We start from the raw sequence: 23,932 nt of genomic DNA on the forward strand, positions 1-23,932 counted from the left end.
GGCTTTGTCCTTTTGGAAAGTCTGCATGACCTCTCCTCCTTGTATTAAATAAGACAAGGGTGCAAGGACTGATGATTCGATTTGGTGAGTTAGTTACAGAAGTAGCTCTGGCATCTGTTATTTCCACTTGGTTATCCAGTACTTCTGTTCTGTTAATGGCAGCAGACATTTGATTAAACTACTGAGATTTGGACCCGAAGGGGATCCAAGGTGAGTCGTGAAGTAGATCACATAGCTACATCTCCGCTTCATCTTCACCTCACCTGTTCCTCTATTTCCAGACTTCTGGCAGACTGGCCGCTGGAGGCCTTCACCTTGGGCAGGAGGAGCTCTAATTATTTCAAGAATAATTGATCTAAAAAGGCATATTATAATATTCTGTTACTAGAACTCCTGGAGTATATATCATTTACATATCATTTGTGGTATAACATTTTTTGGAGGAATTAAAAGCAAATCTCCCCTTCCCCACCAAATAGATAAATTAGTGGATAAAACTAAACGGGTAAGAGAATTAAATAATTTCTAAATATTTACAAAATTCTTAATTTTTGCACAACCCTTAGCTGAGAACAAGGACTGCCTTTTATACTTTCATAGTTAGTCATGAGAAAAGCTCCAAGTAGAAAAGGGCAAAAATCCTAATTTCTTAGTAGTAATCAATATGTTGTAGCATCCAACAAAAAGTGACAACAGACATTTATCTAACGGGTTAACATTTACCGTAAGCCCAAATACCAGAAAACATTCATTTGAAACGTAATTATATATTTTGTTTCCTGACTGACTTATTTAAATAGCCAGGTCATCAAAGCAGTCAACTTTCTACTGTATGGTTGTACAGAATCAGATGTAACAGACAGAAGTAACTGTAACAGCCAGAAGTAATTGTAAAAAGCATCTAGCAGTTCAAATGATGTGGGACCTCAAGGGGTAAATGAATTTCTGAAGGTAAAAGTTGACTGTGGACGGTCTTGAACTCATACCTTAGTATTTTCATTGTCAGTTCGTTCAGTGCTTACTTTTCTATGCTATGCTACACACATTAGAAAGATTTTACATTTGATTATTTGTCACTATTCACAAGGAGGCACAATCAATCCTGGAAAACCAAAAATGGAAAACTAGGGGAAGTATTCTATAAAACAAGATAAACCAATTAACCAAATTATGGAAGAAAAATTAAGCTACACACCAAACCTCATAACCTGAAAAGAACCAAAAAAATAATTCTCATTCATTTAGTACTTGTACTTCTATAAGAGCTTAGGCCAAGGTCCAAACTTGACTCAGTTGAGACCCGGAGGCTACAGGACTAAAAAAAATGGAGTGGAGGTATACAGTTAAGGTCAGAATTGGTCTTATTGGACAGCAAAGTCTATCCTGGGATGGCACAGTGGATGGGTCTTGACTGCTGATTGAAGAAACGTCCAGCCATGGGCTAGCAATCATTTACATAGTGATCACCAGAGGAATGCAAACATACCCACTCTAACAGTTCTTTGGCTTATGCCACATCCTTTCCTACAGCCTAAAATTAGGATATAAACTATGGAGGGTAACTGGCTTATGTAAAGATGTCACTCTAGCAAGTGTTGCTTGAGGGCAAAACCTTGTGACTTCTGGCAGAGAGAATACCAAAGTGAGCTACCTCATACTGAGTGCTCCTTACTCAATTAAATGGAAAGATTCCTCAAACAGTATTTGTTATTATAATTTTAAGTGTTCTAGGCTCAATATGTAGCATGTAAAGATGCCAAAGATAAATACAGAGGACAAATATAAATAACAGAGCCATTCTGATAAATGCCATTATCAGACATAACTATATATTCCATCCTATAATCTCATAAATCAAAGCTTTTTATTTTTATTATGTTAATCACCATACATTACATCATTAGTTTTTGATGTAGTGTTCCATGGTTCATTGTTTGCGTATAACACCCAGTGCTCCATTCAGTACGTGCCCTCTTTAATACCCATCACCAGGCTAACCCATCCTCCCACCCCCCTCCCCTCTAGAACCCTCAGTTTGTTTTTCAGAGTACATTGTCTCTCATGGTTCATCTCCCCCTCTGTAAATCAAAGCTTTTAACTGTCTGGATTCATAGGTGACTGTATTCTTTCCAGTATGCATTCTTTCTTCTTCCAGGGGTTGTTCAGTAATGGCAGGTATGTTCCTGCCACAAAGTTCACATTGTTCTAGAAACTGGACACACAACACTGTCACGAAGCACGATCACATGTTTTCTAATAAGGACAGGAAACATCTTTTGGCATAAAACCAGGTATCAGTTCCCAGTTTCTTATGGTAAGGTTCCAGGCTTTTGATAACCCGAGAAATACCAAAGTCATAATTTCCTTTGGTACAATAGAGGGTCCCTATCACCAAATTCACAATGCAGAGGTGGTAGATTTTCTTATCTGGGTCATCATAGGACAGCTGCTCCTCCTCCTTTTCGATCTTTCTCATCAACTCCTCAGCTTCTTCATTCTGACTTGTCATAATGTATGAAACACACAGGTTAGCCAGCACAATAGCACTGACGTTCAGGATGTTGTCATAATGCTTCTTGACTATGGGTTCATAGAAACCGATAGCTTCTTTGTATTTGTTTTCCTGCATGAACAGGACGTGAGCCACATTCAGCTTCCACACATCATCATGGTCGTTACAGAATTCCACAGATTTGCGGAAGATCTTTTCCACCATTGGATAATTCTCCAGGTTCCAGTAGATCTTTGCCTGGGCCATCAACACGGGAATATACTTCTCCAGAGTGTCATCGTACTCATTCACTGTCTTTTTGACAGCTTCGTCATCCCTGTTGTGTCTTGCTTCCTGTACTTGTATGGTGAGTCTCCGGAGCTGTTCGGTCAGCATCCCCGCTAGCCCATCAAGCTTGATGAAAGCCTCTTCGGGGGCTGTCTGGCAAGTGATCATGGCATCCAGGAAGTCATAGAGATAGGGTGTGAGCAACCTGTAGGTCAAATGGGCGTTCTCTGCCAGGACATCGGCTGCCAGGTCAAAATACTCATACTTGCAGTAGAGCAACAGCAGGTTGCCAAAGGTCTCTGGGGAAAGGGGTTCTGTTGGAGCAAAAACTGTAGCTTTTCAAACCCCTCCGTAGGCCTGGCATCCATGTTCATGAGCGCCTGGTTGTGCAGGGTCACGGGGTCTAACTCTTCTTCTGCCCGAGGTGGCATGTCAGTGAGGGCCTCCTGGGCCGCCTCATAGTTTCTCAGTTGGTACTCGATGGCTGCCTTGAGGTTGAAGGCTTCCACCAGGGCAGTCTGGTGAAGGACTAAGGTGTTGCCAACGCTTCGAACGTCAATGCCCTCCGTGGTCATGCCCACACCTAGCTCCGGGTGCTGGCGGATGCCACGCTCAATGATGTCGGCGATGTACTTGAGCGCCGGGGCATAGTGCCGGCGGCTGTAGTAGGCCAAAGCCAGGTTGTAGGAAAGGTCAGGCCGGTAGCCCGAAGCCTGGAGGGCCGCAAAGAACTTGGCGCACGCGGCTTCATACTGGCCCTCCTTGTAGAGCAAACAACCCAGGTTGACCTGGCCGTCGGGCTCGTTCTCGCCCCCGCTGTCCTCTCCCCCCTCCCCACTCAGCAGCTGCTCCACCAGGCTCTTGGCCCCGGGCAGGTCGCCCTCGCTGTACTTGATCGCGGCTTGCAGACGGAGGACCCGGCTGTGGTAGGCGGGGTTGTCCAGCAGGAGGAAGGCCACCCGGGTGGCCTCTGGGTAAAGGCAGGCCTTGTACAGGGCCTGGGCCTGGTACAGGCGGTACTGCTCCAGTTCGGGGTGCAGCTGGCCCAGCTGCTCATAGCACTCGGCGGCCAGCGCGAACTCCTGCAGGCGGTAGTAGCAGTAGCCCAGCAGCGACAGGCCGGCGCGGCTCCTCGGGCTCCGCTGGAGCTCGCCGCCCAGCAGCTGCACCGCCTCGGCGTAGCGGGAATCGCGGATGAGGCGGTACACGACGGCGGTGAACTCCCCATCGGGGATCTGCGCGCCGCTCAGCCCGGCCATAAGCGCCGCGGTGGTGGTGGTGCGCGCTGGTTACCACGGCAACAAGCCCGCCGGAAACGGAAGACACACAGAATTTCTTTAGGTTCTCTGGTAGTTATTTGCAGTAGAAGGAACTAGCTAGAATCCGAAAGGAGTCACTTACGCGACCAAGGACACTAGTGTTTCCTCTATTTCCTAAGGAAATGGGAAATATTCTCCAGTATACGGCATGTAAACTCAAAGATCCCTTCAGATTTTTTTCCAAATATGGGGCCATCACTATAAGCTAGATAAATGGTACAGATTAAAAGTGACATAAATTAGATACCATGCTTTAGTATTCATAATGAGCCAAACTCTTGGACAGATAGCATTTCAGCACCCAAAGATGTCATGCTATAGAGGAACTATTTGGAGCATAATGCGTCTAGATACCTATGTAGCTAATTTGTTTTGTTTTGTTTTTTTTTAAGATTTTATTTGACAGAGAGAGACAGAGAGAGAGGGAACACAAGCAGGGGGAAGTGGGAGAGGGAGAAGCAGGCTTCCTGCCAAGCAGGGAGCCCCATGCGGGACTCGATCCCAGGACCCTGGGATCATGACCTGAGCTGAAGGCAGACGCTTAAGGACTGAGCCACCCAGGCGCCCCTAATCTGTTCCTCTTTGAAGGGGAAAAAAATAGCAGGATCCCTATCAGTCATCGAAAGCTATTAGGTCAAACCAAAGAAACTGCTGTTATTATAGGTTGAAAGCTTTCTAAATCAGCACTTACATATGGTTCAATCTAGTATTTTTGATTTTTTTCTAGTTCAGGTAGAATGGGCCAGTTACATTTATAAGGAGCAAAAAAAGGTAAGTGGTGGGGGAAAGAATGACGCTCTAGCAGCTTATAGAAAATTAAATGCCTGAGCAGAGTGAGGGTCACAGTGAGAAGCTGAAAATATTATTGATAGGGTTTTGAATATGAAACCGGCATTATGAAATCTACTAGATAGTTTCAGAATCCACTGATGTATCACTCCATCTGTAGTGTGAGTAGGAGAATTTGTTGGGGTCATGGAAATGTGAATATTTTTCTTTTTTCAAGAGGCTACAACATGGAAACAAACTCCAGCATGAATGTGTCCTAAATTTAAGAAAGTTGTAAGGCTACCTTCTGTTATTAATCATTGTTAATAGATCAACTCCATAAATAGAAGGATCATGTTTATGTTCATATATTCAAATTAACGAATGGAGCAAAGAAAACCATGGAAATTTGTCAATTGTTTATTGTATCCACACCATAGCATCATAATTTTGTTATGGCACAAGATTTCCCATGAATCTTGCAAATTAAAAACAGCCAGCAATATCTAGAACACAAGGGATTTTTGTTAAAGAATTACAACCATACTGGAAAACTCTGCCCAAACATACTGTAATCTATCCAAAATGTCTGCATTACAAATTAATGTAATTATAAGGGTAAATTGTTGGGAGTAGAATACACAATCTTTGAAATAGTTATGAATGTCCAGATTTCCCATACAGTTGATAGTGCCTAGTCCCTGGAAGATGAAATCTTATGATACAGGGTTTCCTTAGGATAAAGCAAAGCATGAAATACAAATGAGAACATGGGCATTACAAACAATGACACAACTTCCTCATCCACTTTTGAATTTTTTCATAAATCCTTCTAGGGTACAGTTCTTTTTATTATATTTTTTTGTGACGTTTCTCAAAAGTTACATCTAAACTATTTCAATGTTAAACTGTACAAGGCTCAATATGTAACAAATGTAAAGTTGCCAAAGGATGGACACAAACAAAATAGAGGACAAATATAAATAACAGAGCCATTCTGATAAATGCTATTATCAGACATTACTATACATTCCATCCTATAATCTCATAAATCAAAGCTTTTAACTGTCTGGATTCATAGGTGACTGTATTCTTTCCAGTATGCATTCTTTCTTCTTCCAGGGGTTGTTCAATAACGGCAGGTATGTTACTGCCATAAAGTTCACATTGTTGTAGAAACTGGACACATTCTTGAATAACACTGTCACGAAGCACAATCATGTGTTTTGACATGTTTTCCAATAAGGACAGGAAACATCTTTTGGCATAAAACCAGGTATCAGTTCCCAGTTTCTTATGGTAAGGTTCCAGGCTTTTGATAACCCGAGAAATACCAAAGTCATAATTTCCTTTGGTACAATAGAGGGTCCCTATCACCAAATTCACAATGCAGAGGTGGTAGATTTTCTTATCTGGGTCATCATAGGACAGCTGCTCCTCCTCCTTTTCGATCTTTCTCATCAACTCCTCAGCTTCTTCATTCTGACTTGTCATAATGTATGAGACACACAGGTTAGCCAGCACAATAGCACTGACGTTCAGGATGTTGTCATAATGCTTCTTGACTATGGGTTCATAGAAACCGATAGCTTCTTTGTATTTGTTTTCCTGCATGAACAGGACGTGAGCCACATTCAGCTTCCACACATCATGGTCGTTACAGAATTCCACAGATTTGCGGAAGATCTTTTCCACCATTGGATAATTCTCCAGGTTCCAGTAGATCTTTGCCTGGGCCATCAACACGGGAATATACTTCTCCAGAGTGTCATCGTACTCATTCACTGCCTTTTTGACAGCTTCGTCATCCCTGTTGTGTCTTGCTTCCTGTACTTGTATGGTGAGTCTCCGGAGCTGTTCGGTCAGCATCCCCGCTAGCCCATCAAGCTTGATGAAAGCCTCTTCGGGGGCTGTCTGGCAAGTGATCATGGCATCCAGGAAGTCATAGAGATAGGGTGTGAGCAACCTGTAGGTCAAATGGGCGTTCTCTGCCAGGACATCGGCTGCCAGGTCAAAATACTCATACTTGCAGTAGAGCAACAGCAGGTTGCCAAAGGTCTCTGGGGGAAAGGGGTTCTGTTGGAGCAAAAACTGTAGCTTTTCAAACCCCTCCGTAGGCCTGGCATCCATGTTCATGAGCGCCTGGTTGTGCAGGGTCACGGGGTCTAACTCTTCTTCTGCCCGAGGTGGCATGTCAGTGAGGGCCTCCTGGGCCGCCTCATAGTTTCTCAGTTGGTACTCGATGGCTGCCTTGAGGTTGAAGGCTTCCACCAGGGCAGTCTGGTGAAGGACTAAGGTGTTGCCAACGCTTCGAACGTCAATGCCCTCCGTGGTCATGCCCACACCTAGCTCCGGGTGCTGGCGGATGCCACGCTCAATGATGTCGGCGATGTACTTGAGCGCCGGGGCATAGTGCCGGCGGCTGTAGTAGGCCAAAGCCAGGTTGTAGGAAAGGTCAGGCCGGTAGCCCGAAGCCTGGAGGGCCGCAAAGAACTTGGCGCACGCGGCTTCATACTGGCCCTCCTTGTAGAGCAAACAACCCAGGTTGACCTGGCCGTCGGGCTCGTTCTCGCCCCCGCTGTCCTCTCCCCCCTCCCCACTCAGCAGCTGCTCCACCAGGCTCTTGGCCCCGGGCAGGTCGCCCTCGCTGTACTTGATCGCGGCTTGCAGACGGAGGACCCGGCTGTGGTAGGCGGGGTTGTCCAGCAGGAGGAAGGCCACCCGGGTGGCCTCTGGGTAAAGGCAGGCCTTGTACAGGGCCTGGGCCTGGTACAGGCGGTACTGCTCCAGTTCGGGGTGCAGCTGGCCCAGCTGCTCATAGCACTCGGCGGCCAGCGCGAACTCCTGCAGGCGGTAGTAGCAGTAGCCCAGCAGCGACAGGCCGGCGCGGCTCCTCGGGCTCCGCTGGAGCTCGCCGCCCAGCAGCTGCACCGCCTCGGCGTAGCGGGAATCGCGGATGAGGCGGTACACGACGGCGGTGAACTCCCCATCGGGGATCTGCGCGCCGCTCAGCCCGGCCATAACCGCCGCGGTGGTGGTGGTGCGCGCTGGTTACCACGGCAACAAGCCCGCCGGAAACGGAAGGCTGCTTGTCCTGAGATTTCTTTGTAACGGAATAAGCCCATTAGGAATAAAAAGTAATCAGTGAAGTTAGTCTTTCCATTATTAAATCTATCCTCGAAGACTTTAGGCTGCTAAGGCCGTTTGTTACGCAAGACTGAACACACTCTTCTAGGTAGCTCAGAGATGAAAACTCCACTTCCCGGCATGCACCACTCTAGTTGTGGCGTAGCCGGAACGTGACCGCGCTGTATGCTGGGGCCCTAGTCTCGCGGGACCCACTCACAGGCATGGGAGGAGATGAGGTTTCAGTACCTCTTCCCGCCTGTATTTTATGGAGATTGTTGGCTGCCAGTTGTATCATTTCGGTGTCTCGCGTGGGGGAGGAAGGGTTATTGTCTGAAATCCTTTGTTTTTTTTAAGCCTTTTTTAGTTTGCAGTGCATACAAAGGTGCCGGTTCGTGTTTTGTGCTTGTGAATTAGCGGGAAGGAAAAGGTGGATAGCTCCTTGAATTGCCCTGGAATTAGAGTAGGTTTTTTTTGTTGTTGTTGTTAAGATTTTATTTATTTATTTGACAGAGAGGGAGAGAGAGAGACAGCGAGAGAGGGAACACGAGCTGCCCCGAGTGCATACTTTCTACGAAGGTAATATGGAGAGACCAAAAGTCTTTATTTTTGTCGTTTTCACAGGTGACTGTAGGAAATGGTTTTGTATTATATGCTACTGTGAGACATTCAATTTTAGATTCAAGGGTCTCCATCCCCTTATTTTTCATAAAGAATTATTACAGAGCAGATGGCAGCGTTTAAACTTGGCTGCATCTCCTGCCTTGGTCCTCTGGCTTTCTCTACAAAAAAGAAACCATTCTTCCTTGATCTACCTAGATCTCCACTGGTCTTCTACCATATGCATTGGCCTGTCTAGTCCCTAAGATAAACGATGTCCAAATAAAAGCATGTTTTTGCTGTATACTTAAAAGACTTCAGTGCAAGTCCTTTATCTTCCTCCTTTATAGTTTTGCTGCCCATGCAGCTTATCTATATGTAAATTTTAGACACGACTCCAACCATATTGTATTATTAGACCATTTATGTCCTTTTTTTCCCTGATCTTAATAACCGCTCCATATTCTGTATATTGCAGGTAAAGAATCTGTGTACTGGAAAGGTTTAAGTTATTTGCTTAAGACCACACAGTTAGATAGGTAGCAGCTGTGCCAGGATATCCAACATCTAGTTTCAGTAGGAAATAGTGACTGGTAAGTAACTCATTATGTATATCCGCTTTAGATGAGTTTGTAAGAGCCTAGCGTTTGTAGAATGGAAGCTTAGTGTCGTTTTCGTACATTCAACCAACCAACCAACCGACTTGGTGTGGGCAGTAGAAATTTGAACTTCCAGATCGGAATGGCAGCTGTGAGCAGATGTTAGGAATTAATTAGTGGGTGGGGTGGTATAGCTTCTAGTCAGTCACCTGGTGTATCTAAGAGGAGACTTCTCCAGGTGTGTGATTGTTCATATCAAAAAACAACTGACTTTATGTACTTATTCAGTCTTCTCTCTCGCTGAGAAATTGGCAGAGCTGTGAAGCTCTGAGTGGGACCAGAAAAGGAACTTGCTACTGCATGAATATCAAGAGAGGAACAAACTACATATATTTCATAGGGTTGAGTGGGGGCTCTCACACACCTGAGATACCCCGAGAAAACAGGCAATGAAGACTCCTATAACTCTCCTCAGACACTTCTTTCAACCCAACCTCTGGGTGCACCCTTTTAGGGCCTTCAACTTAGCAGGTATGTGGTTTGACAGAGGCTGATTAGTGCTGCCCAATAATTGAGGGGTGGGTGTGGGAGGATCTTCACCTTTATGGCTGCCTGACTACATTTGTCCCTTGGAAACTCAGGCACAGTATTTTAAAATCCTTATGTATTAACTGTTACTTTGGGTAAGTTACTGTTAAATCAAGGTAAGACAACAGAACATTGAAATGGGAAACTACCTTTTTATCTTTGGTCAGTCTTTTTTTCAGAATTGGATTTATATCATGAAAGCATTCACTTTCAAATGGCTTCTTGGAAATGGATGAAAAATAGGACGACTATCTGCTCTTCCCCAAATTTTGCTGATCCCTTCAGGTGTCAGTTGGGGGCCTCTCTGTGTTGGTGCCTGTCTGTGGGCGTGGCAGCCGACGGGCGCAGGAGGGAGGCTGCTCTGTGTCTTTTCCCCTTGTTTCATGTGCTACTGTTCCTGAGGCCTGGCTTGAAAAAAGCAGGACATTCGGTTTAGACAGATGGAGGGCAGGGTCATTTTCAAAATGAAACGAGTGCACAAATCACACTGTGAAATTGGCATGACCATCACTGCTGCTGTGAACATTGACTTTTATTTAGTCTCTGATAGGCAGTTGGGGAATAGATTAGCGTTTTGGGGGGGGGAGGGTGAAAGAAGGCCCTTTAATTAATGATAGAAATTCTGGAAAGCAATAAATGGGATGGAATATTATAGAATGTCATAAAGGCTCATTTTGTTTCCAACAGAATCTTGAAAACTGGAGCATGTATCAGAAAGTAAATGTACCTTTCCTAGCAATAAGAAAGCACTTGGTGGTTGAGATAAAATGATTTAGTGCCTTATTGAAAGAAACGAGGCTTTGAGGAAACGATGTTGGGCTCGATGGATTTTGCTGCATGAGGGAGGCATGTTTACCACGTAGAAGAGTTCCATTCAGGCAAAATGTGTAGGAGCTAAAAGCATGAGGTTTGGTTCTTCATATGCTTATGTTTCTGCCTGCTAAACCGTGAGATGATCAAATCCTGTTCTATTTGTATGTGTAATCTATTCGGCATTGTCTTGTAAAACAGTTGGAAGGTATGATTTCTTATTTATCCCACAAATGTGATCCTTTCCTATTGGTAAATCGGTCATTTCTGAACATCTCAACTACCACAGCCGTGGGCAGACATCTTCCTTGATAACGGAAGACCTTCTGCAAAACCATTTGCCGGTTGTTCTTTCCTTTTCCCTCTCATTGGCAGGCCATTTTCTTCAGGATGGCCAGTTTCAGGGGCTCAGTTACCTTGCTTCCTCTCAACAATAAACAGGGAAAAAGAATAAATTAGTGCCAATTGGTAATGTAATTGACTTTTAGGAGCATCTGTTCAATCTTTTAACAAGATTGTATACCAGATCAACACTTGGGGACATTTATGCTCAGATAGTAAACCATTTAACCTCATTATGAACTTTCTTTTTGCTGGTAGTTTCAGCTTTATTAATATTTTAATTAGATTTCCTTCTTGGATATACCTTGGGTTTTTTTTTTTTTATCAAGTTGCCTATATTTGGGTGTTCACAGTATTATTATCTAAATTATCAGGGGAAGCACAATAGCATTATAGCTCATAAATGGAATTAGTAGAGAAGGCACGACTGTGGATACTGGCATTTAAAGAAAGCAGTCAACCATCCAAACAAAGAGTTACTCTAAGCTTCGTGTTTATGCTGTACTTTCTGTACTAGGACCAGGTCCTGCTTTGCCTAACTCCCCTTATTAATCCTCACAGCCCTTCTGTGAATTAGGCGACTCTTACCGTTGGCCCCACTAGAAAATCTTGGGCAGCAAAGCACAGAAAGAAGACTGTGGTGGCTGCAGCCAGCACGCGGGGACTGGCGATTGCTTCGGCTGGCCGGTAGGGGCCGCCCTGCACCTCTTCCCTCGCTTCCCCTGGGCACCGCCTCTCCAGTCATTTGAACTGGCTTTGGATCATTTGCTGCAGTTTGTTCTAATAGAACAGGCACAATGGTGTAAGAATTTTAAAGTTTAAGCACCGAAGCCATTGTGTAATTGTATGGCGTCAGTGTGGCTGGCAGCGCTGCATTGATGTGATCCCCCTGTGTAATTGCCCATGCAAATTCGAGCAATCTGTAACGGACGCGGGAGCCCGCTTTCGGCCGCGGCTTCTCCCTCCGGAAGATCTTCAATAATTCGAAGAACCTTTTGTCATCTTTAAAATGCTCCACGGACAGGAGGGTCTCAGGATCCCTCTCATGGGCAAACATCACAGATCAAGACAAGGTTAATGGGCTAAATTGACAGTCTAAATTGTCGCTATTCGGATGCATGCTTGCCTCTTTCAGCCTTTAGATCACCCTTCTCAAGAGAGAAAGATTATTCCAGAGGCTTCTTAAACTTTAAGCATTTTATTAAAAACAAAGATAGTTAGGTCTCTTAAAGCAGATTGTTTCAAACTCATGAACTGGCTGCTTGGGAAATGGCACCGCGATCTGCAAGGTAGTATTCTCAACAATGAAACAGCCTGGCAGATCTGCACAGAGAGTGACTTCAAACAACTCAGCTGAAGAGAATTTCCCTTCTTTTGTGTAGAACAATAATAATTAGGAAGCAAATCCAGGGGGGATCCTTTTTAGATTATTGTATATCAAAATAAAACGGCAAAAGCAGTTTTCCCCTATGGGAATGAGACTTAACAAAACCTAGTCTCTTACTTCCATTGTATGCTGTTTCTTTTTCTCTCTCCCCACCCTTCCTCCCTCCCTCCCTCTCCCTCCCTTCCTTCCTTCCCTTTTTCTTTCTCTTCTTTCTTAATTCGTCTAAAGATGATTTGATCTGAATCTAAAGAAAACAAATTGAGATTCTGATACACATATACACACAGAAAGTGAACACAAAGATAGATGATAGCTGCAAATAGCACATTTTGGTCTCAGCGAATACTTCATTTACTTAATAAACATATTTCTTTCTATGCCAGTGTATACATTCGACAATATTGGTATAGATATGCCACACAGATAAACAGCTGATCTTTAGCCCTGTTGAGAGATGTGCCAAATATGCAAGAAGATTCAAAATTAAATTAGGGAAGATGTAACCCCAAATTGCTAGTTGAGGAAAAGTAGTAACACGAACATGTGAACAGGACACCAGGCATTGCTGAACCGTGTGCTGCTCATGACAGTCCCTGGACACGCTTCATTTTGTTTCTGCCATCTCTGTCTTGGATTCTGTGACTGCTCACTTAGGCAACTCTGGCCTTCTTGTAGCCAAGACTCAGCCTTTACATTTCCTGCTGCATTTGAGTTTGGGGAATGCTTGACAGCAAGTGGCAGAACGATTGTTTCAGAGGCTGTTAGGCTGAAGCAGATAATGAAACCTCCCTGTGCTGGTGTGGCCAGAGTTTGTACGGGCCCAAATTAGGTTTTGTTCTTGTTCTGTTTAATGAATCTTCTTTTGAGTTTTTATTTTTTCCAGCCCAGACATTTTTCTTTAGATTTAAATCTCCCCCAATATGTTTAGATTTCTGTCCTGCTTGAAAGGAGTTGTTTCACACTATTTCTAGGGATGAGACTATATCTTTCGGCAATTCATTAAGAGTCAGCAGGAGACATGGATTTTAAAATAATTGTACTGCAAAGTAAATTGAGCAGACTCTGTTTAATGACCTAAGGTAAGGGGATAAAGTATGATAAATCTTGATACATGAAAAAAATCAACTGAATTCCTGTAGTGTTAACATTAGATAATATTGTTATTACACTAACAAAATGTTAAAGATTATTTCTAACCCCAATGCAACATGTATGCAAATATAAAATACCTGGAAATGTATAGACATCTCAGATCTTAGAAATAAAAAACACACGCAATTTTAATTTTACCTGACTCACTTTATAAATTGACTTCTAAATTAAAGTGACTGCCATTTATGGGACATCTAGATATGAGATAATCTAAAATTGTCCTCTATGAAGTAAAAGGGTATATTTAAAAAAAAAATGTACTGATGACCATATCTTTCATGATCATTAGAGGCAGGCTCAGATGTATCTGTGGTAAGGTTGTTTTATATCTATCCATGTATGTAACTTTTTATTTTGTCTTTAGAGAGAAGATGACCTTTGTGGGTGTGCTCCTCTTTTATTTGAGAAGAGTAAATAAGACCTTTATGTAGAAATCATTTTAAAAATTAAATACAGCTTGGTTCTCTGGTGCAGAAATGAACTGAATAAGAGCCAGCGCTTTTATTTTGCAGGTGGAAAACCCAAGACCTGGAGAGTCCCAAGAGAACAGGTCCAGCTGGTGGCCAAGGGGACGGGGAGCCCCCATCGGCTGTGCATTGCCTGGTGCCCTTTACAGTTTGCACGCTGTCCCTCCTGGCCGGGATCGCAAGCTACATCATAGGTTGTGCGTGTATTATGTACATTTTGACTAACAAGAAAATAAATAGCGTGTCTGAAAAAATACATCACACGGAGAAAGTAGGATGAAGTCATTACAACAATTAATGGCCAAGAGACTGGAGCAAGCAAACGTTGTCTGGTCAGGTGAAGGTTTTATAAGAGGCTCACATTTCAATTGCCTTCCTCCAGTAGGAAATAAACATTAATAATAAGGACTGAGAAAATTTCTGTGTATTGTAGAAAAGCTGAGTACATAGATAACCACACATCCCTCACAGTCTTGGAAAATTATGCATTATTTAGAAAAGGGATTAAAAATATCTCCCAACTTGCAAGTGTTCAACCTCTCACCCCCGGGGTTGCACAGGGAGGGCGCTGCTGTCCTTTCCACTGCTTCATGGTCTCTGAGGAACAGACCCATGGCATTAGTCAGCAGTTTCTGAATTTTGACCCACAATAGGAAAGATACCTCGAGACAGGAGAAATAGATGGAGGCAATTACACACAGCTACTTGATTGATGGTTGACATTGTCAGGGCTCCAGTGTACGGCAGATTGTGATGGTGTTGAACTCCCCTTGCCACCAGTGGATGTTGCTATTGGCAACCGTGCAGTGAAGCCAATAAAAAGGCAAGAAAATGAGACGAAAGCTCAACCTTAGTGGAAGCCGTAGGGTTTGTGCTATAAATTATGTTCCCCTTAGCAATATGTAGCATCAACGTTCAGGGCGCCTACAGTACCCGTAGCTGCCTGCAGTCTCCGTCGGACCCTGGGTCTAGTTTTATCATAAAGCACATGCTTTAAAATTTTGCTCTAGATAGGCTGGCATCCGTCTGTCGGGGCTATTTATTTATTTATTGTTGGGGAGCATAACAGATGTGGGTTCGTCTCTGCCTCACACGGACTGATTTTCAATTCCCGTCTGTGATATAAACAGGATGCAGCGCAATAGCTAGAAACACCTGCAGTGCTTCTGAGTTTGCAGACGCCGACCAGGGTCTGTCCCCAACTCCACCCCCGCTTTGTTCCTCACCTGAAGGAGGCGAGACGGCGCGGCAGAAGCTATTTTCCTTTCTAACAGAGCGATTCAGAAAACTGGCTTAATAAAATCCATAAATCTGAACAAGCTCCTCTTACCTGCTCTGTGGAGGCAATTTCCCTGCACTCATTTTCTCGCCCAGCTCCTCCAGCCTTCCCTGCAGAGGCACTTGTGAAGGTGAGCTGGGAACCTTATTGTTCAGGCTCCCACTCCCTCCTCTCTTTGGCCAAACCCCCCTCAAGTGTCTCTCTTTTCTAAGCAATTGGTGACAGGAATCTGCGTCCTCATTTTGGGGGGTAGAGGCACCATTTTTCTTTGTTTGGATTGTTTACTTGGCCTTTGGCAGTCCTCTTACCAGCTGCCTCAGCGTCTGTTTCTTTTTGGGTGTCTTTTGCTTCTCATCTTCCTCGCTCACTGCCCCCCACCCCCCGCTTGCCTGGTTTATAATTTTCTGATACTTTATTTCTTGCCATGAACAATCTTACGTCTTCCCTCCCGATACCCGCTCTTCCCTCACTCCTGTTTTGGTACCTTCCTTTACCCATTCTTTAAACATTTCTGGAATGTCTACTGTGTGCCTCTGGGGGAACAGTGCTCTTTGTGGAACGTGGTCCTTATTTCTTTAATATTTGAGGAGTCAAGTTAATAACTGATATTGACCAGTAAAAACAAGAACAAAAATGGTGAACTTGGGATTTTCCAGAGCTGGAATGGACTTCAAGGTTCATCTAGTCCAGGAACCTTTCAACTCCTCAGAGCTCCTTTATGGACCGCCACGTGTGTAATCAAAGAGAGGAGAATTTACAGGGTTCTGGATCCCCCAACCTGGCTTCAAGCAGAAAATTTCAGTTTTTAGACGTTTTATATCTTGGACAGTCCTCGTAAGGCTTATTTGCACAAGGAGTTCTAAGGTTAAAATATGTTTGAAAATCTTTTCCTAATATAATCTCATTCAACAGATGTGGAAACAGGCTGGGAGAAGTTAGGTGACTTGTCTACAGTCACCCGATCAGTCGTGCCAAAGCCAGGGCAGGAAGTCTAGCTTCTAGTCCAGTGTTCTTTGGACAAATCAAACCACATCCTCAACCTCTCAGGTAAAACGGGGCGCAAAGTAGTTTTGTAGTCATTGCATCAATTTAATATCGTCTATTCTAATTATAAACCTAGTTTCCTAGAAAATATTTGTCCTCTGGCCAGACTGTTATTTCTTCACTTTTCAAGCATCATTTCTTACACTTAAGGAAAAATCGAAAACTGAGGACCACTGCATTTGGCTTTAGGTTGGTTTTGGTCGGAACCTTAAATGGTTTACAAAAACTTACCCCTAAGAGAACTCAAGGTAGTCTGTGATCGTTCTCCATGGTTCTGCTGTGTCTGGAAAATGTCCCTGCTGTTGGGAAGAGTTCCTAAGTATTCATGTGTCACCTGTGGTAAATCCAGCTGTGGATGTCCTTTCATTCCTCCTTTAATTAAAGTCTCTTAACCCATTCCTCCTGGGAGAAAACTTGGTCTACAAGGAAGGTTGAATTTTAAAAAACTGAAAAAGGGAACCGCAATCCCCATGGAGTGTTATGAGTGTTGTATAAACACCAGTCACACAAACACATCTGCTGTCTCCCTACTATGGGCCTTTTAGGGGAAAACTAGACATGATTGGTATCTGTAAGGATACTATAGTTTATATCTTAGGGAGGCGATTCTAAAGGCTCTGATCCATCATTAAGAAGCTTTGGGATAAAAATAAGATACCTCTACAGAATACAAAGTGGGATTCTTGGGACAATGTGGCACAAAAGAGCGCTGAGGAGAGGATGCAAAGGCAGGCGTTGCGTGGCCTGTAACAAATCAAGGGCGGGATAGGAAGTGAAGCAGCGCTAAGGGCGTCCCCACTGCTCCGGGCTCCCTGGGCGGGGAAGGAGCAGGGCCGGCTGTCCTCAGGCGCCGGCTCGTCTGCGCAGCGCCCCGGCTCAGCCTCAGGCCCTGGGTGCTCGGCGGCCGGCCGGCGGGGAAAGCCCAGGGCCGGGGCCGCGCTCCCTCCCCGCCTGCGGCTGCGTCCCTCAGGGCCGCGCTCTCCTCTGCTGACCCCCCTTCAAGGGGAAAGCCCAGGCGTGCTTCCCCGCGCAAACTGAGACTTCATCTGCCTGAGCGAAAAGGGGCCAAGGGATGCCGCCGACTGGACCGAGGTCGGCCCTTCAGGACACGGTCATTCTGCGGCGGCCGCGAAGCTGGACGGTTAGTTTCTGTCTTCCCCGGCGGCCGGCAAGAGGCTGGCGGAGGAGGGGGAGGCAGCCGACGCCAGCGGCCTTTTCTGGTGCAGCTCTTCCCACTTACTTCTGTTCGCCGCCACGGAATCCAGCATCGGCTTCAGTTTCACATTGACCTTCACCAACGCCTGAAGTAAAACAAAAAAACAGGTGGAGGAGAGGAACCCGAGTCACTGACACGATTTTCCGGCTTTCACTGGTGAGGACAATGGAAACTGGCTGCAAGAAATGAAAAGTGATAATTATTTTGGTAAACACGAGCTATTTACAAGAAGCAAATATGCATGTAACGCCATTGTGTTACATTAATAGAGCCATAGGGAAAAGGGAAAAATAAGACGGGGGTGGGGTGGGGGGTGGGGCTATGTACTACTCCCAGGGTGCCAGCCAGTTAGATTATGATCCTGTTTTTAATCCACAGCGGACAAGACAGGACACAAAATATCCAGCTCACACATGACTACTAATACGTATATTGTCGCCTGCCATGGAGACCTCCAGATCTCAGCAGACCATGAACTTCGGTTTTGACCAAGACACACCTTCCATTTGCTCCACCACAGATGGTGCTGGGTGGACTCACCGGATGAGAAAGGCCAGGGGACATCCTGAAAGAAGAGAGGGTGCTCATTTTTCCCACGAAGGATCTGGGAGCTGTGCTACACGTACAGATGTGGATGTGAACACGAACAGGGATGGACGCGAGCGAAGGGAGACAGGAGTGGGGAAGAGAGGGCCGGGGTGCCAGGGAGAGCAGGACGGAAGAGGACATGCAGGCTGAGGCTGGAGGCCAACCCCGGACTCAGGGTCCTACTTGCAGGAGACTCTCCTAAATATTTTCTCCTTTAGTTAATTTTGAAATTTATTTATTTACTTATTTATTTATTTGACAGAGAGAGACACAGCAAGAGAGGGAACACAAGCAGGGGGAGTGGGAGAGGGAGAAGCAGGCTTCCCGCTGAGCAGGGAGCCCGATGCGGGGCTCTATCTCAGGACCCCGAAATCATGACCTGAGCCAAAGGCAGATGCTTAAGGACTGAGCCACCCAGGCGCCCCACTTAATTTTGTTACTAAAAAAAAAAAAAAAGAGTCCCCTACTCCTTAATGGTATAAACTTCCAGCTTTACAAAACTTGGATGGCCTCTATCATGGAACAGAGCAATGAATAAAACAAGGATGGTGGAGGTGTGGGGGTGTTAGTTCATGGAAAGACAGTGTTCCCGCCCAATACCTGGGGTCTGCGTGCTGTAGCCACAGATGATCCCCCCACCCCCTGCTCCATGTAGACACCTTGCAGGTGTGTGTCCCCTTCATCCCAAGGGGAACAAAGCCACTGCAATGTTAGCATACCTCTGGAACAGCCTTCTTTCCAAGCAGGATGTGTGGTTAGGGGGAGGTTCACAGCAAAGCCTCCCAAAGGAGGAAAGAATAGCCCTTCATGTAGAGAGTGTCCTTCCCTAAACATGACTGCAAATCACCAGTTAGACCTGATCTATCCCCTCAAATAGCCCTCACTGCAGGATATGAGTTAAATGCAACTGGGTGTTAGTTAAGTGGTTGTCGAAAAGCCCAGAAGTAACCAGGGATCCTACTGAGCCGTGAGCCCTCCAACCTGGCTGAAGTGGGGTCCCTTCGCACAGACGTCTTTTAAACAGAGCATATTCTCTCTCTTAAAAGCGGTCTTTATTACACCAACCAACATTCAATTCTAAATCAGATTTATCAACCATTCCATACGGAAATAAAACATAGCAACATGATAACTCAGGTAGTGACCAAAATCCCCTTTATTTTCATGAGAAAAATGCAGGTTACTGCTTTCTGCTCAATGCACAGTTTTTTTATTTGGACAATAGTGTGGGGTAGCAATGAATGCTATGGTTTTATTTAGTATAGTTTGGCACTGGTCCTCTTCACTCTGATCAAGCCTTTTAATTAAACTGACTACTATAATTCCTATGGAAATTAGTGTTTATGTTATTTTCTTGCTACAAAAGCATTTCTCTAGAACTTATTTTTTTTAATCCCAGGAGCACAAATTGGAATTTTTTTCTGCCTGAAATGTAATTAAAAACTCATTTGATTACTATATTTCTGGCTCTGTTTTATTTATTAAATTCCTGTAATCAGTTTTCTTTTATGAAGCTGTTGGGAAATGATCTCAAAAGCAACACATTTTTCTCTTCCTTGGCAGGTTCCCGAGCATTTACTAAATTACATTCATAGCACCTGCCCATGATTCGAATTACTCCACCAATTTATTCCTTAAACCATTTAAGTTTATTTGGCTGAGTCCCAGACAGAGATTTCCTTCCCTTATCTAGCTCTTTGTTGTCTCTCTTGCTACCTTTGTGGTGAATACAAAAAAACAAAACAAAACAAAAAAACACCAAAAAACAACTTTTCCGGGGTGGGGGGAGCAGTACATATTTCTCAGAATTCCTTCTCTTTGTTTCCTAGTCTCTTTAATTAAACACGGAATTGCCATATTAGAATATCGTTTTCCCCTGGCAGGTGCAGGTCTAGGCAAAGGTAGCAAAAAATCCCATCCTGTGCCATCAGTAAAAGAATTGCTCCTACTATTTAGAAAATATGGATATTCCTAAAAACTTCTCATCGGTGAGTGACACCTGATGAGTTATGTGCAAATGCTACTTGTTTGCAAGTCTTGTCTGACTTGTTCTTCACATTGCAAAAGAGAGAGGGGACAAATATCACCTGTCTCGTCACTCTCCATATGTATGCAAAGGGACTCTAAAGGTTATGTATGTGGTGCCATCAGCCATGGGATGCTGAATCTCCTCTGTGGCATCCCTGCAGTGGGACCCTCAGTATTTACACGTGTCCAGAGGCAGTGAACTCACTACCTCCCAGGTGGTTCTGATTTTAGAATGTTCTGTATATTGAACAGAAATCTATATCCGTGTAACTTCTACCTACTGGTCCTTTAAGCCGGAATCTACTTGAGCACTGTAGGACTGATGACTCATGTGCTGCTTCAAGTGTAGGTCAGGGTTGAGACTGACCTAATACCCCAACTTAGGATGTGCTGCTTACTATCCCTTGGGGCAACTGTCCGGCTCTCTCGGGGGCCCCCAAGCTTGCGTCAGCTCCACCTGGCCCACCACAGACAGCACCTTGGATCCCTGCCCGCTCCGGGACACAGCCCTGGGCATCTAGTCATCCAAGTGGCTGTGGGCCCCCACTTCCTCCTGATTCCATTCACTCTGTTGTTGAGTCCCCTTGGGACCAGCAGCTACAGTTTATTCCACATTTTATTTATGTTTTGAATAAGTAATACATTCCCACAGTCCAATGGATATAAAGGGTAAAAAGGTACAATGCACAATCTCCCTTCACCCCTGCCTCAGACACTTTCTTTCGCTAGAGGCAGCCAAAGTTATCAATTTCTTGGGTATCCTTCAAGAAACCTTTTATGCATATGTAAGCACATATAAAAATACATATACACATATATACATATGTATATAATGTCTATATGTGTACATATGTGTGTGTGTGTATAATTAAGTTGATTCTCCTACCATTTTGGATGTTTCTTTCAGAGATGGAGTGAAATCAAAACTTTGTGGAACAACATTATTATGATGCTTGAGTGAGCCCAGATGTACTGTGTAGAAATTAGCACTTGGAGTATATGGAGAGGAGAGGGACCACATTCTAATTTTCTATTGCTATGACACTGAGAGTTTCTTCTGCAGAGCTTAATCTGCTGTGAATCCCATCTACTGTCATTTTCCTCTGAAGAATCGTAGGTTTCATTTCTAGGAGTTTGATTTGGGTGCTTTTTAATATCTTCCATGACTCTGTTTATCATGCTTGATGTTTTCTCTAGCCTTATGAACATATAAAACATAATAAATGTCTTAATGTCCTTCTCTATCAATTCTATGATCTGTATCATTTCTGAGTCTGTATTGATTGATTTTTTTCTCGTTATTATGGGCCAAGTTTTCTTGCTTCTTGGCATGTCTGGTAATTCTTGACTGGGTATCAGCCATTGTGAATTTTATGCTGTTGTGTGCTGGATTTTTATTTAATCCATTTGTTTTTGCATTTCTTTAAACATTTTTCAATTTTGTTCTGGAATGCGGTTAGGTGACTTGGAAATAAGCCTCAAAAGGACCACATTATTTCCAAGTCCAGAGCAGCCTTTAGTCTAGGGTTAACGCGGGTCCGCTACCCAGGCAATAATCTTCGGAGAACTATAGCCGGTACCTCATACATTTCAAGGGTTTTCTTTCAGGCTCTGGCTGGTGGGAGCGTGGACTGTTCCCCAGCCTGTGCGAGCTCTGAGCATTGTTCTACTTGCTCCTTTTTGCTGTTTTTTTCCTCAGCCTTAGCAGCTTCCCCACACGCATGTGGTGAACAGCGCTAAAGATCGCTCTGCAAGTCTGTGGAGCTCGCTCGCGCGCTCGCTCTCTCTCGCTCTCTCTCTCTCTCTCTCTCTCTCTCTCTCGTCTCGTAGCTCTCTCCTCCCTGGTCCTCTTGCCTGGGAACTCCAACCTCCTTGGCCTCCCCAGACCCCGGGCTCTGCCTCGTCAGCTCAGTGAGACCGGGTTTCCCTCCCTGTGCGGTGGCCGGAAGCAGCTCCCGCGCTGAGCGGTGAGTGGTGAGCGGAGATCGGGGAGCGCTGAGCGGAGAGCGCTGAGCGCGGAGCGGAGAGCGGAGAGCGCGGAGCGGAGAGCGCGGAGCGGAGAGCGCTGAGCGCAGAGCGGAGAGCGGAGAGCGCGGAGCGGAGAGCGCGGAGCGGAGAGCGCTGAGCGCAGAGCGGAGAGCGGAGAGCGCGGAGCGGAGAGCGCGGAGCGGAGAGCGCTGAGCGCAGAGCGGAGAGCGGAGAGCGCGGAGCGGAGAGCGTGGAGCGGAGAGCGCTGAGCGAGGACAACTGCAGGGCTCACTTCGTTTGCTCCCCTCTCTCAGGAACCACTATATTGGGCTACATGCTGCCCGAGTCCTCTGTCAACTCTCGTTTCACGCTCTTTCCCGGTCACTCTCTCCCGGCCAGCACTGGAAGTCCCTTATCAGCGATTTTAAACGGCTCCGTGTGGGGGACTACCCCGGGAGCCCCCATGGGAGTGGAAACAGGGCCTCTCGGCTTTGCGTCTGTAGCTCCTCCGGCAGCGGCCGTTGGGGAACAAGAACCTTTCCTCTCCTCTGCCCTCAGACCGAGGCAGGAGGGAGGCGCGAGGCTAGGCCAGCGGCCGGGGCTGAGAGCGGGGTCAGGGCGTTCTGACCGGCTGCAGAAAGCTGCTATAAAAACAACCCCAGAACGACCCTCTTGGGAAATGAATATAGTATCCTCTCTTATTACCATTATTCCTGAGACCATGTTCTGTTTTGTTTTGTTGTCCGTTCACCAAGCTGCTAGGAGTCGGATTCTGGCCCTGCTTTTCCCTCTGCCGTCATGATCCACGTCTGCTATCTTGTGGCCCGGTGTGTACTTCTCAGCTGACCACAATCACTTCTTAGAACTCAACCGCTCCATAGACCGGGCACATGCGGGACAAGGGAATCAACCAGGAGAAAGCCACGTTCTTAGAAAAAGTCATTACTCCTCTACTCTGTTGTTGGAAGGGGGCCTAAAGGAGCACCAGCAAATTAAAACCACATTTGTCTTTGAACTTGAAAATGTCCAACTATGTCATTAAGATCTTTTCAAAACTTTGAGGGAGTTATCTGAGCTGGCTATTCATTTACTTTTTTAAAAGGCCAAACAGAGAAGATGGTTTTCCCTTCCTATGGTTGAATTATGTAATTCCAAAGTGCTGGCAATAAGATTTAGTATTTTCTGTCTTCCTTCACCCCCACCTTACCCAAGAGAAATATTGAGAACTAAGAGGTACAATACATGGTAGAAAACAACCAATTTAAGGTATTTCTTTGGGTCACCTGGGTGGCTCCATGGTTAAGCGTCTGCCCTTGGCTTGGGTCATGATCCCAGGATCCTGGGATCGAGCCCCGCATCGAGCCCCGCATTGAGCCCCGCATCGGGCTCCCTGCTCAGTGGGGAGTCTGCTTCTCCCTCTCCCTGTGCCCCTCCCTCTGCTTGTGTTCCCTCTGTCAAACAAATACATGATTTTTTAAAAAAAATTAAAAAAGTATTTCTTTAATATCAATTTTTTGATAAAATATAAAATTAGACTTGGAGCCCGTCTCAACTGTTTGAGGCAATATCTCTGTTATGAAGATATGATCACTTTTACTACCATGATTATTTAGTTTTTGCATGAAAATGTCAAAAAGCCCATTTGAGGGTTGGTATCTTGAAATGGAAAATCACTGATGATATGACCAGCTGCTGTCATCTCTGCTCAGACCTTCAACGGGAGGGGCAGGAGAGCATGCGTGGTGGCAGGCCCTGAGATTCTCTTGGATTCATGGGACTGGCCAGAGCATCTCTGAGGAACAAAGAAGGCTTCTTCTGAAGGTATGTGCCTTCAGAAAGAAGGGGCCAGTTGTGGGAGCAAATCCAAACGTC

The 23,932-nt window shown here is 45.1% G+C and overlaps 2 protein-coding genes, 1 long non-coding RNA gene and 1 pseudogene across 4 annotated transcripts in view; 1 reads left to right on the forward strand and 3 right to left on the reverse strand.

Annotated features, from left to right (window-relative positions):
• Positions 1–2,050: 2,050 nt before the first annotated feature.
• On the reverse strand, positions 2,051–4,038 carry LOC118356803 (annotated as a pseudogene). The gene has a single exon (XR_004819952.1). The product of XR_004819952.1 is annotated as a tetratricopeptide repeat protein 30B-like (transcript).
• A 1,238-nt stretch (positions 4,039–5,276) lies between these two features.
• On the reverse strand, positions 5,277–8,124 carry LOC113919858 (tetratricopeptide repeat protein 30B-like). Its single transcript, XM_027589690.2, has one exon. It carries the CDS (start codon positions 7,885–7,887, stop codon positions 5,890–5,892), a length of 1,998 nt encoding a protein of 665 aa, XP_027445491.2. The 5' UTR covers positions 7,888–8,124; the 3' UTR covers positions 5,277–5,889.
• Positions 8,125–8,204: 80 nt separating this feature from the next.
• LOC113919860 lies at positions 8,205–14,345 on the forward strand. The gene is made up of 5 exons (XR_003519140.1): positions 8,205–8,422; positions 8,506–8,571; positions 9,071–9,185; positions 9,480–9,722; positions 13,983–14,345. It is a non-coding gene; the product is annotated as an uncharacterized LOC113919860 (long non-coding RNA).
• A 1,784-nt stretch (positions 14,346–16,129) lies between these two features.
• The window catches only part of PDE11A (phosphodiesterase 11A), a 387,294-nt gene continuing 379,491 nt past the window's right edge, over positions 16,130–23,932 (reverse strand). The window contains exon 20 of the mRNA XM_027589688.1: positions 16,130–17,561. Coding sequence (XP_027445489.1) covers positions 17,403–17,561 — 159 coding nt within the window. The 3' untranslated portion in view covers positions 16,130–17,402. The remainder of the gene's footprint in view (positions 17,562–23,932) is intronic.

The sequence above is a fragment of the Zalophus californianus genome, chromosome 3 (genome assembly GCF_009762305.2).
Source record: "Zalophus californianus isolate mZalCal1 chromosome 3, mZalCal1.pri.v2, whole genome shotgun sequence".
Classification (NCBI taxonomy): domain Eukaryota; kingdom Metazoa; phylum Chordata; class Mammalia; order Carnivora; family Otariidae; genus Zalophus; species Zalophus californianus.

Coding starts and splice junctions, on each gene's coding strand:
- LOC113919858 (XM_027589690.2), bottom strand. CDS start 7,887: ATGGCCGGGCTGAGCGGCGCGCAGATCCCCGATGGGGAGTTCACCGCC.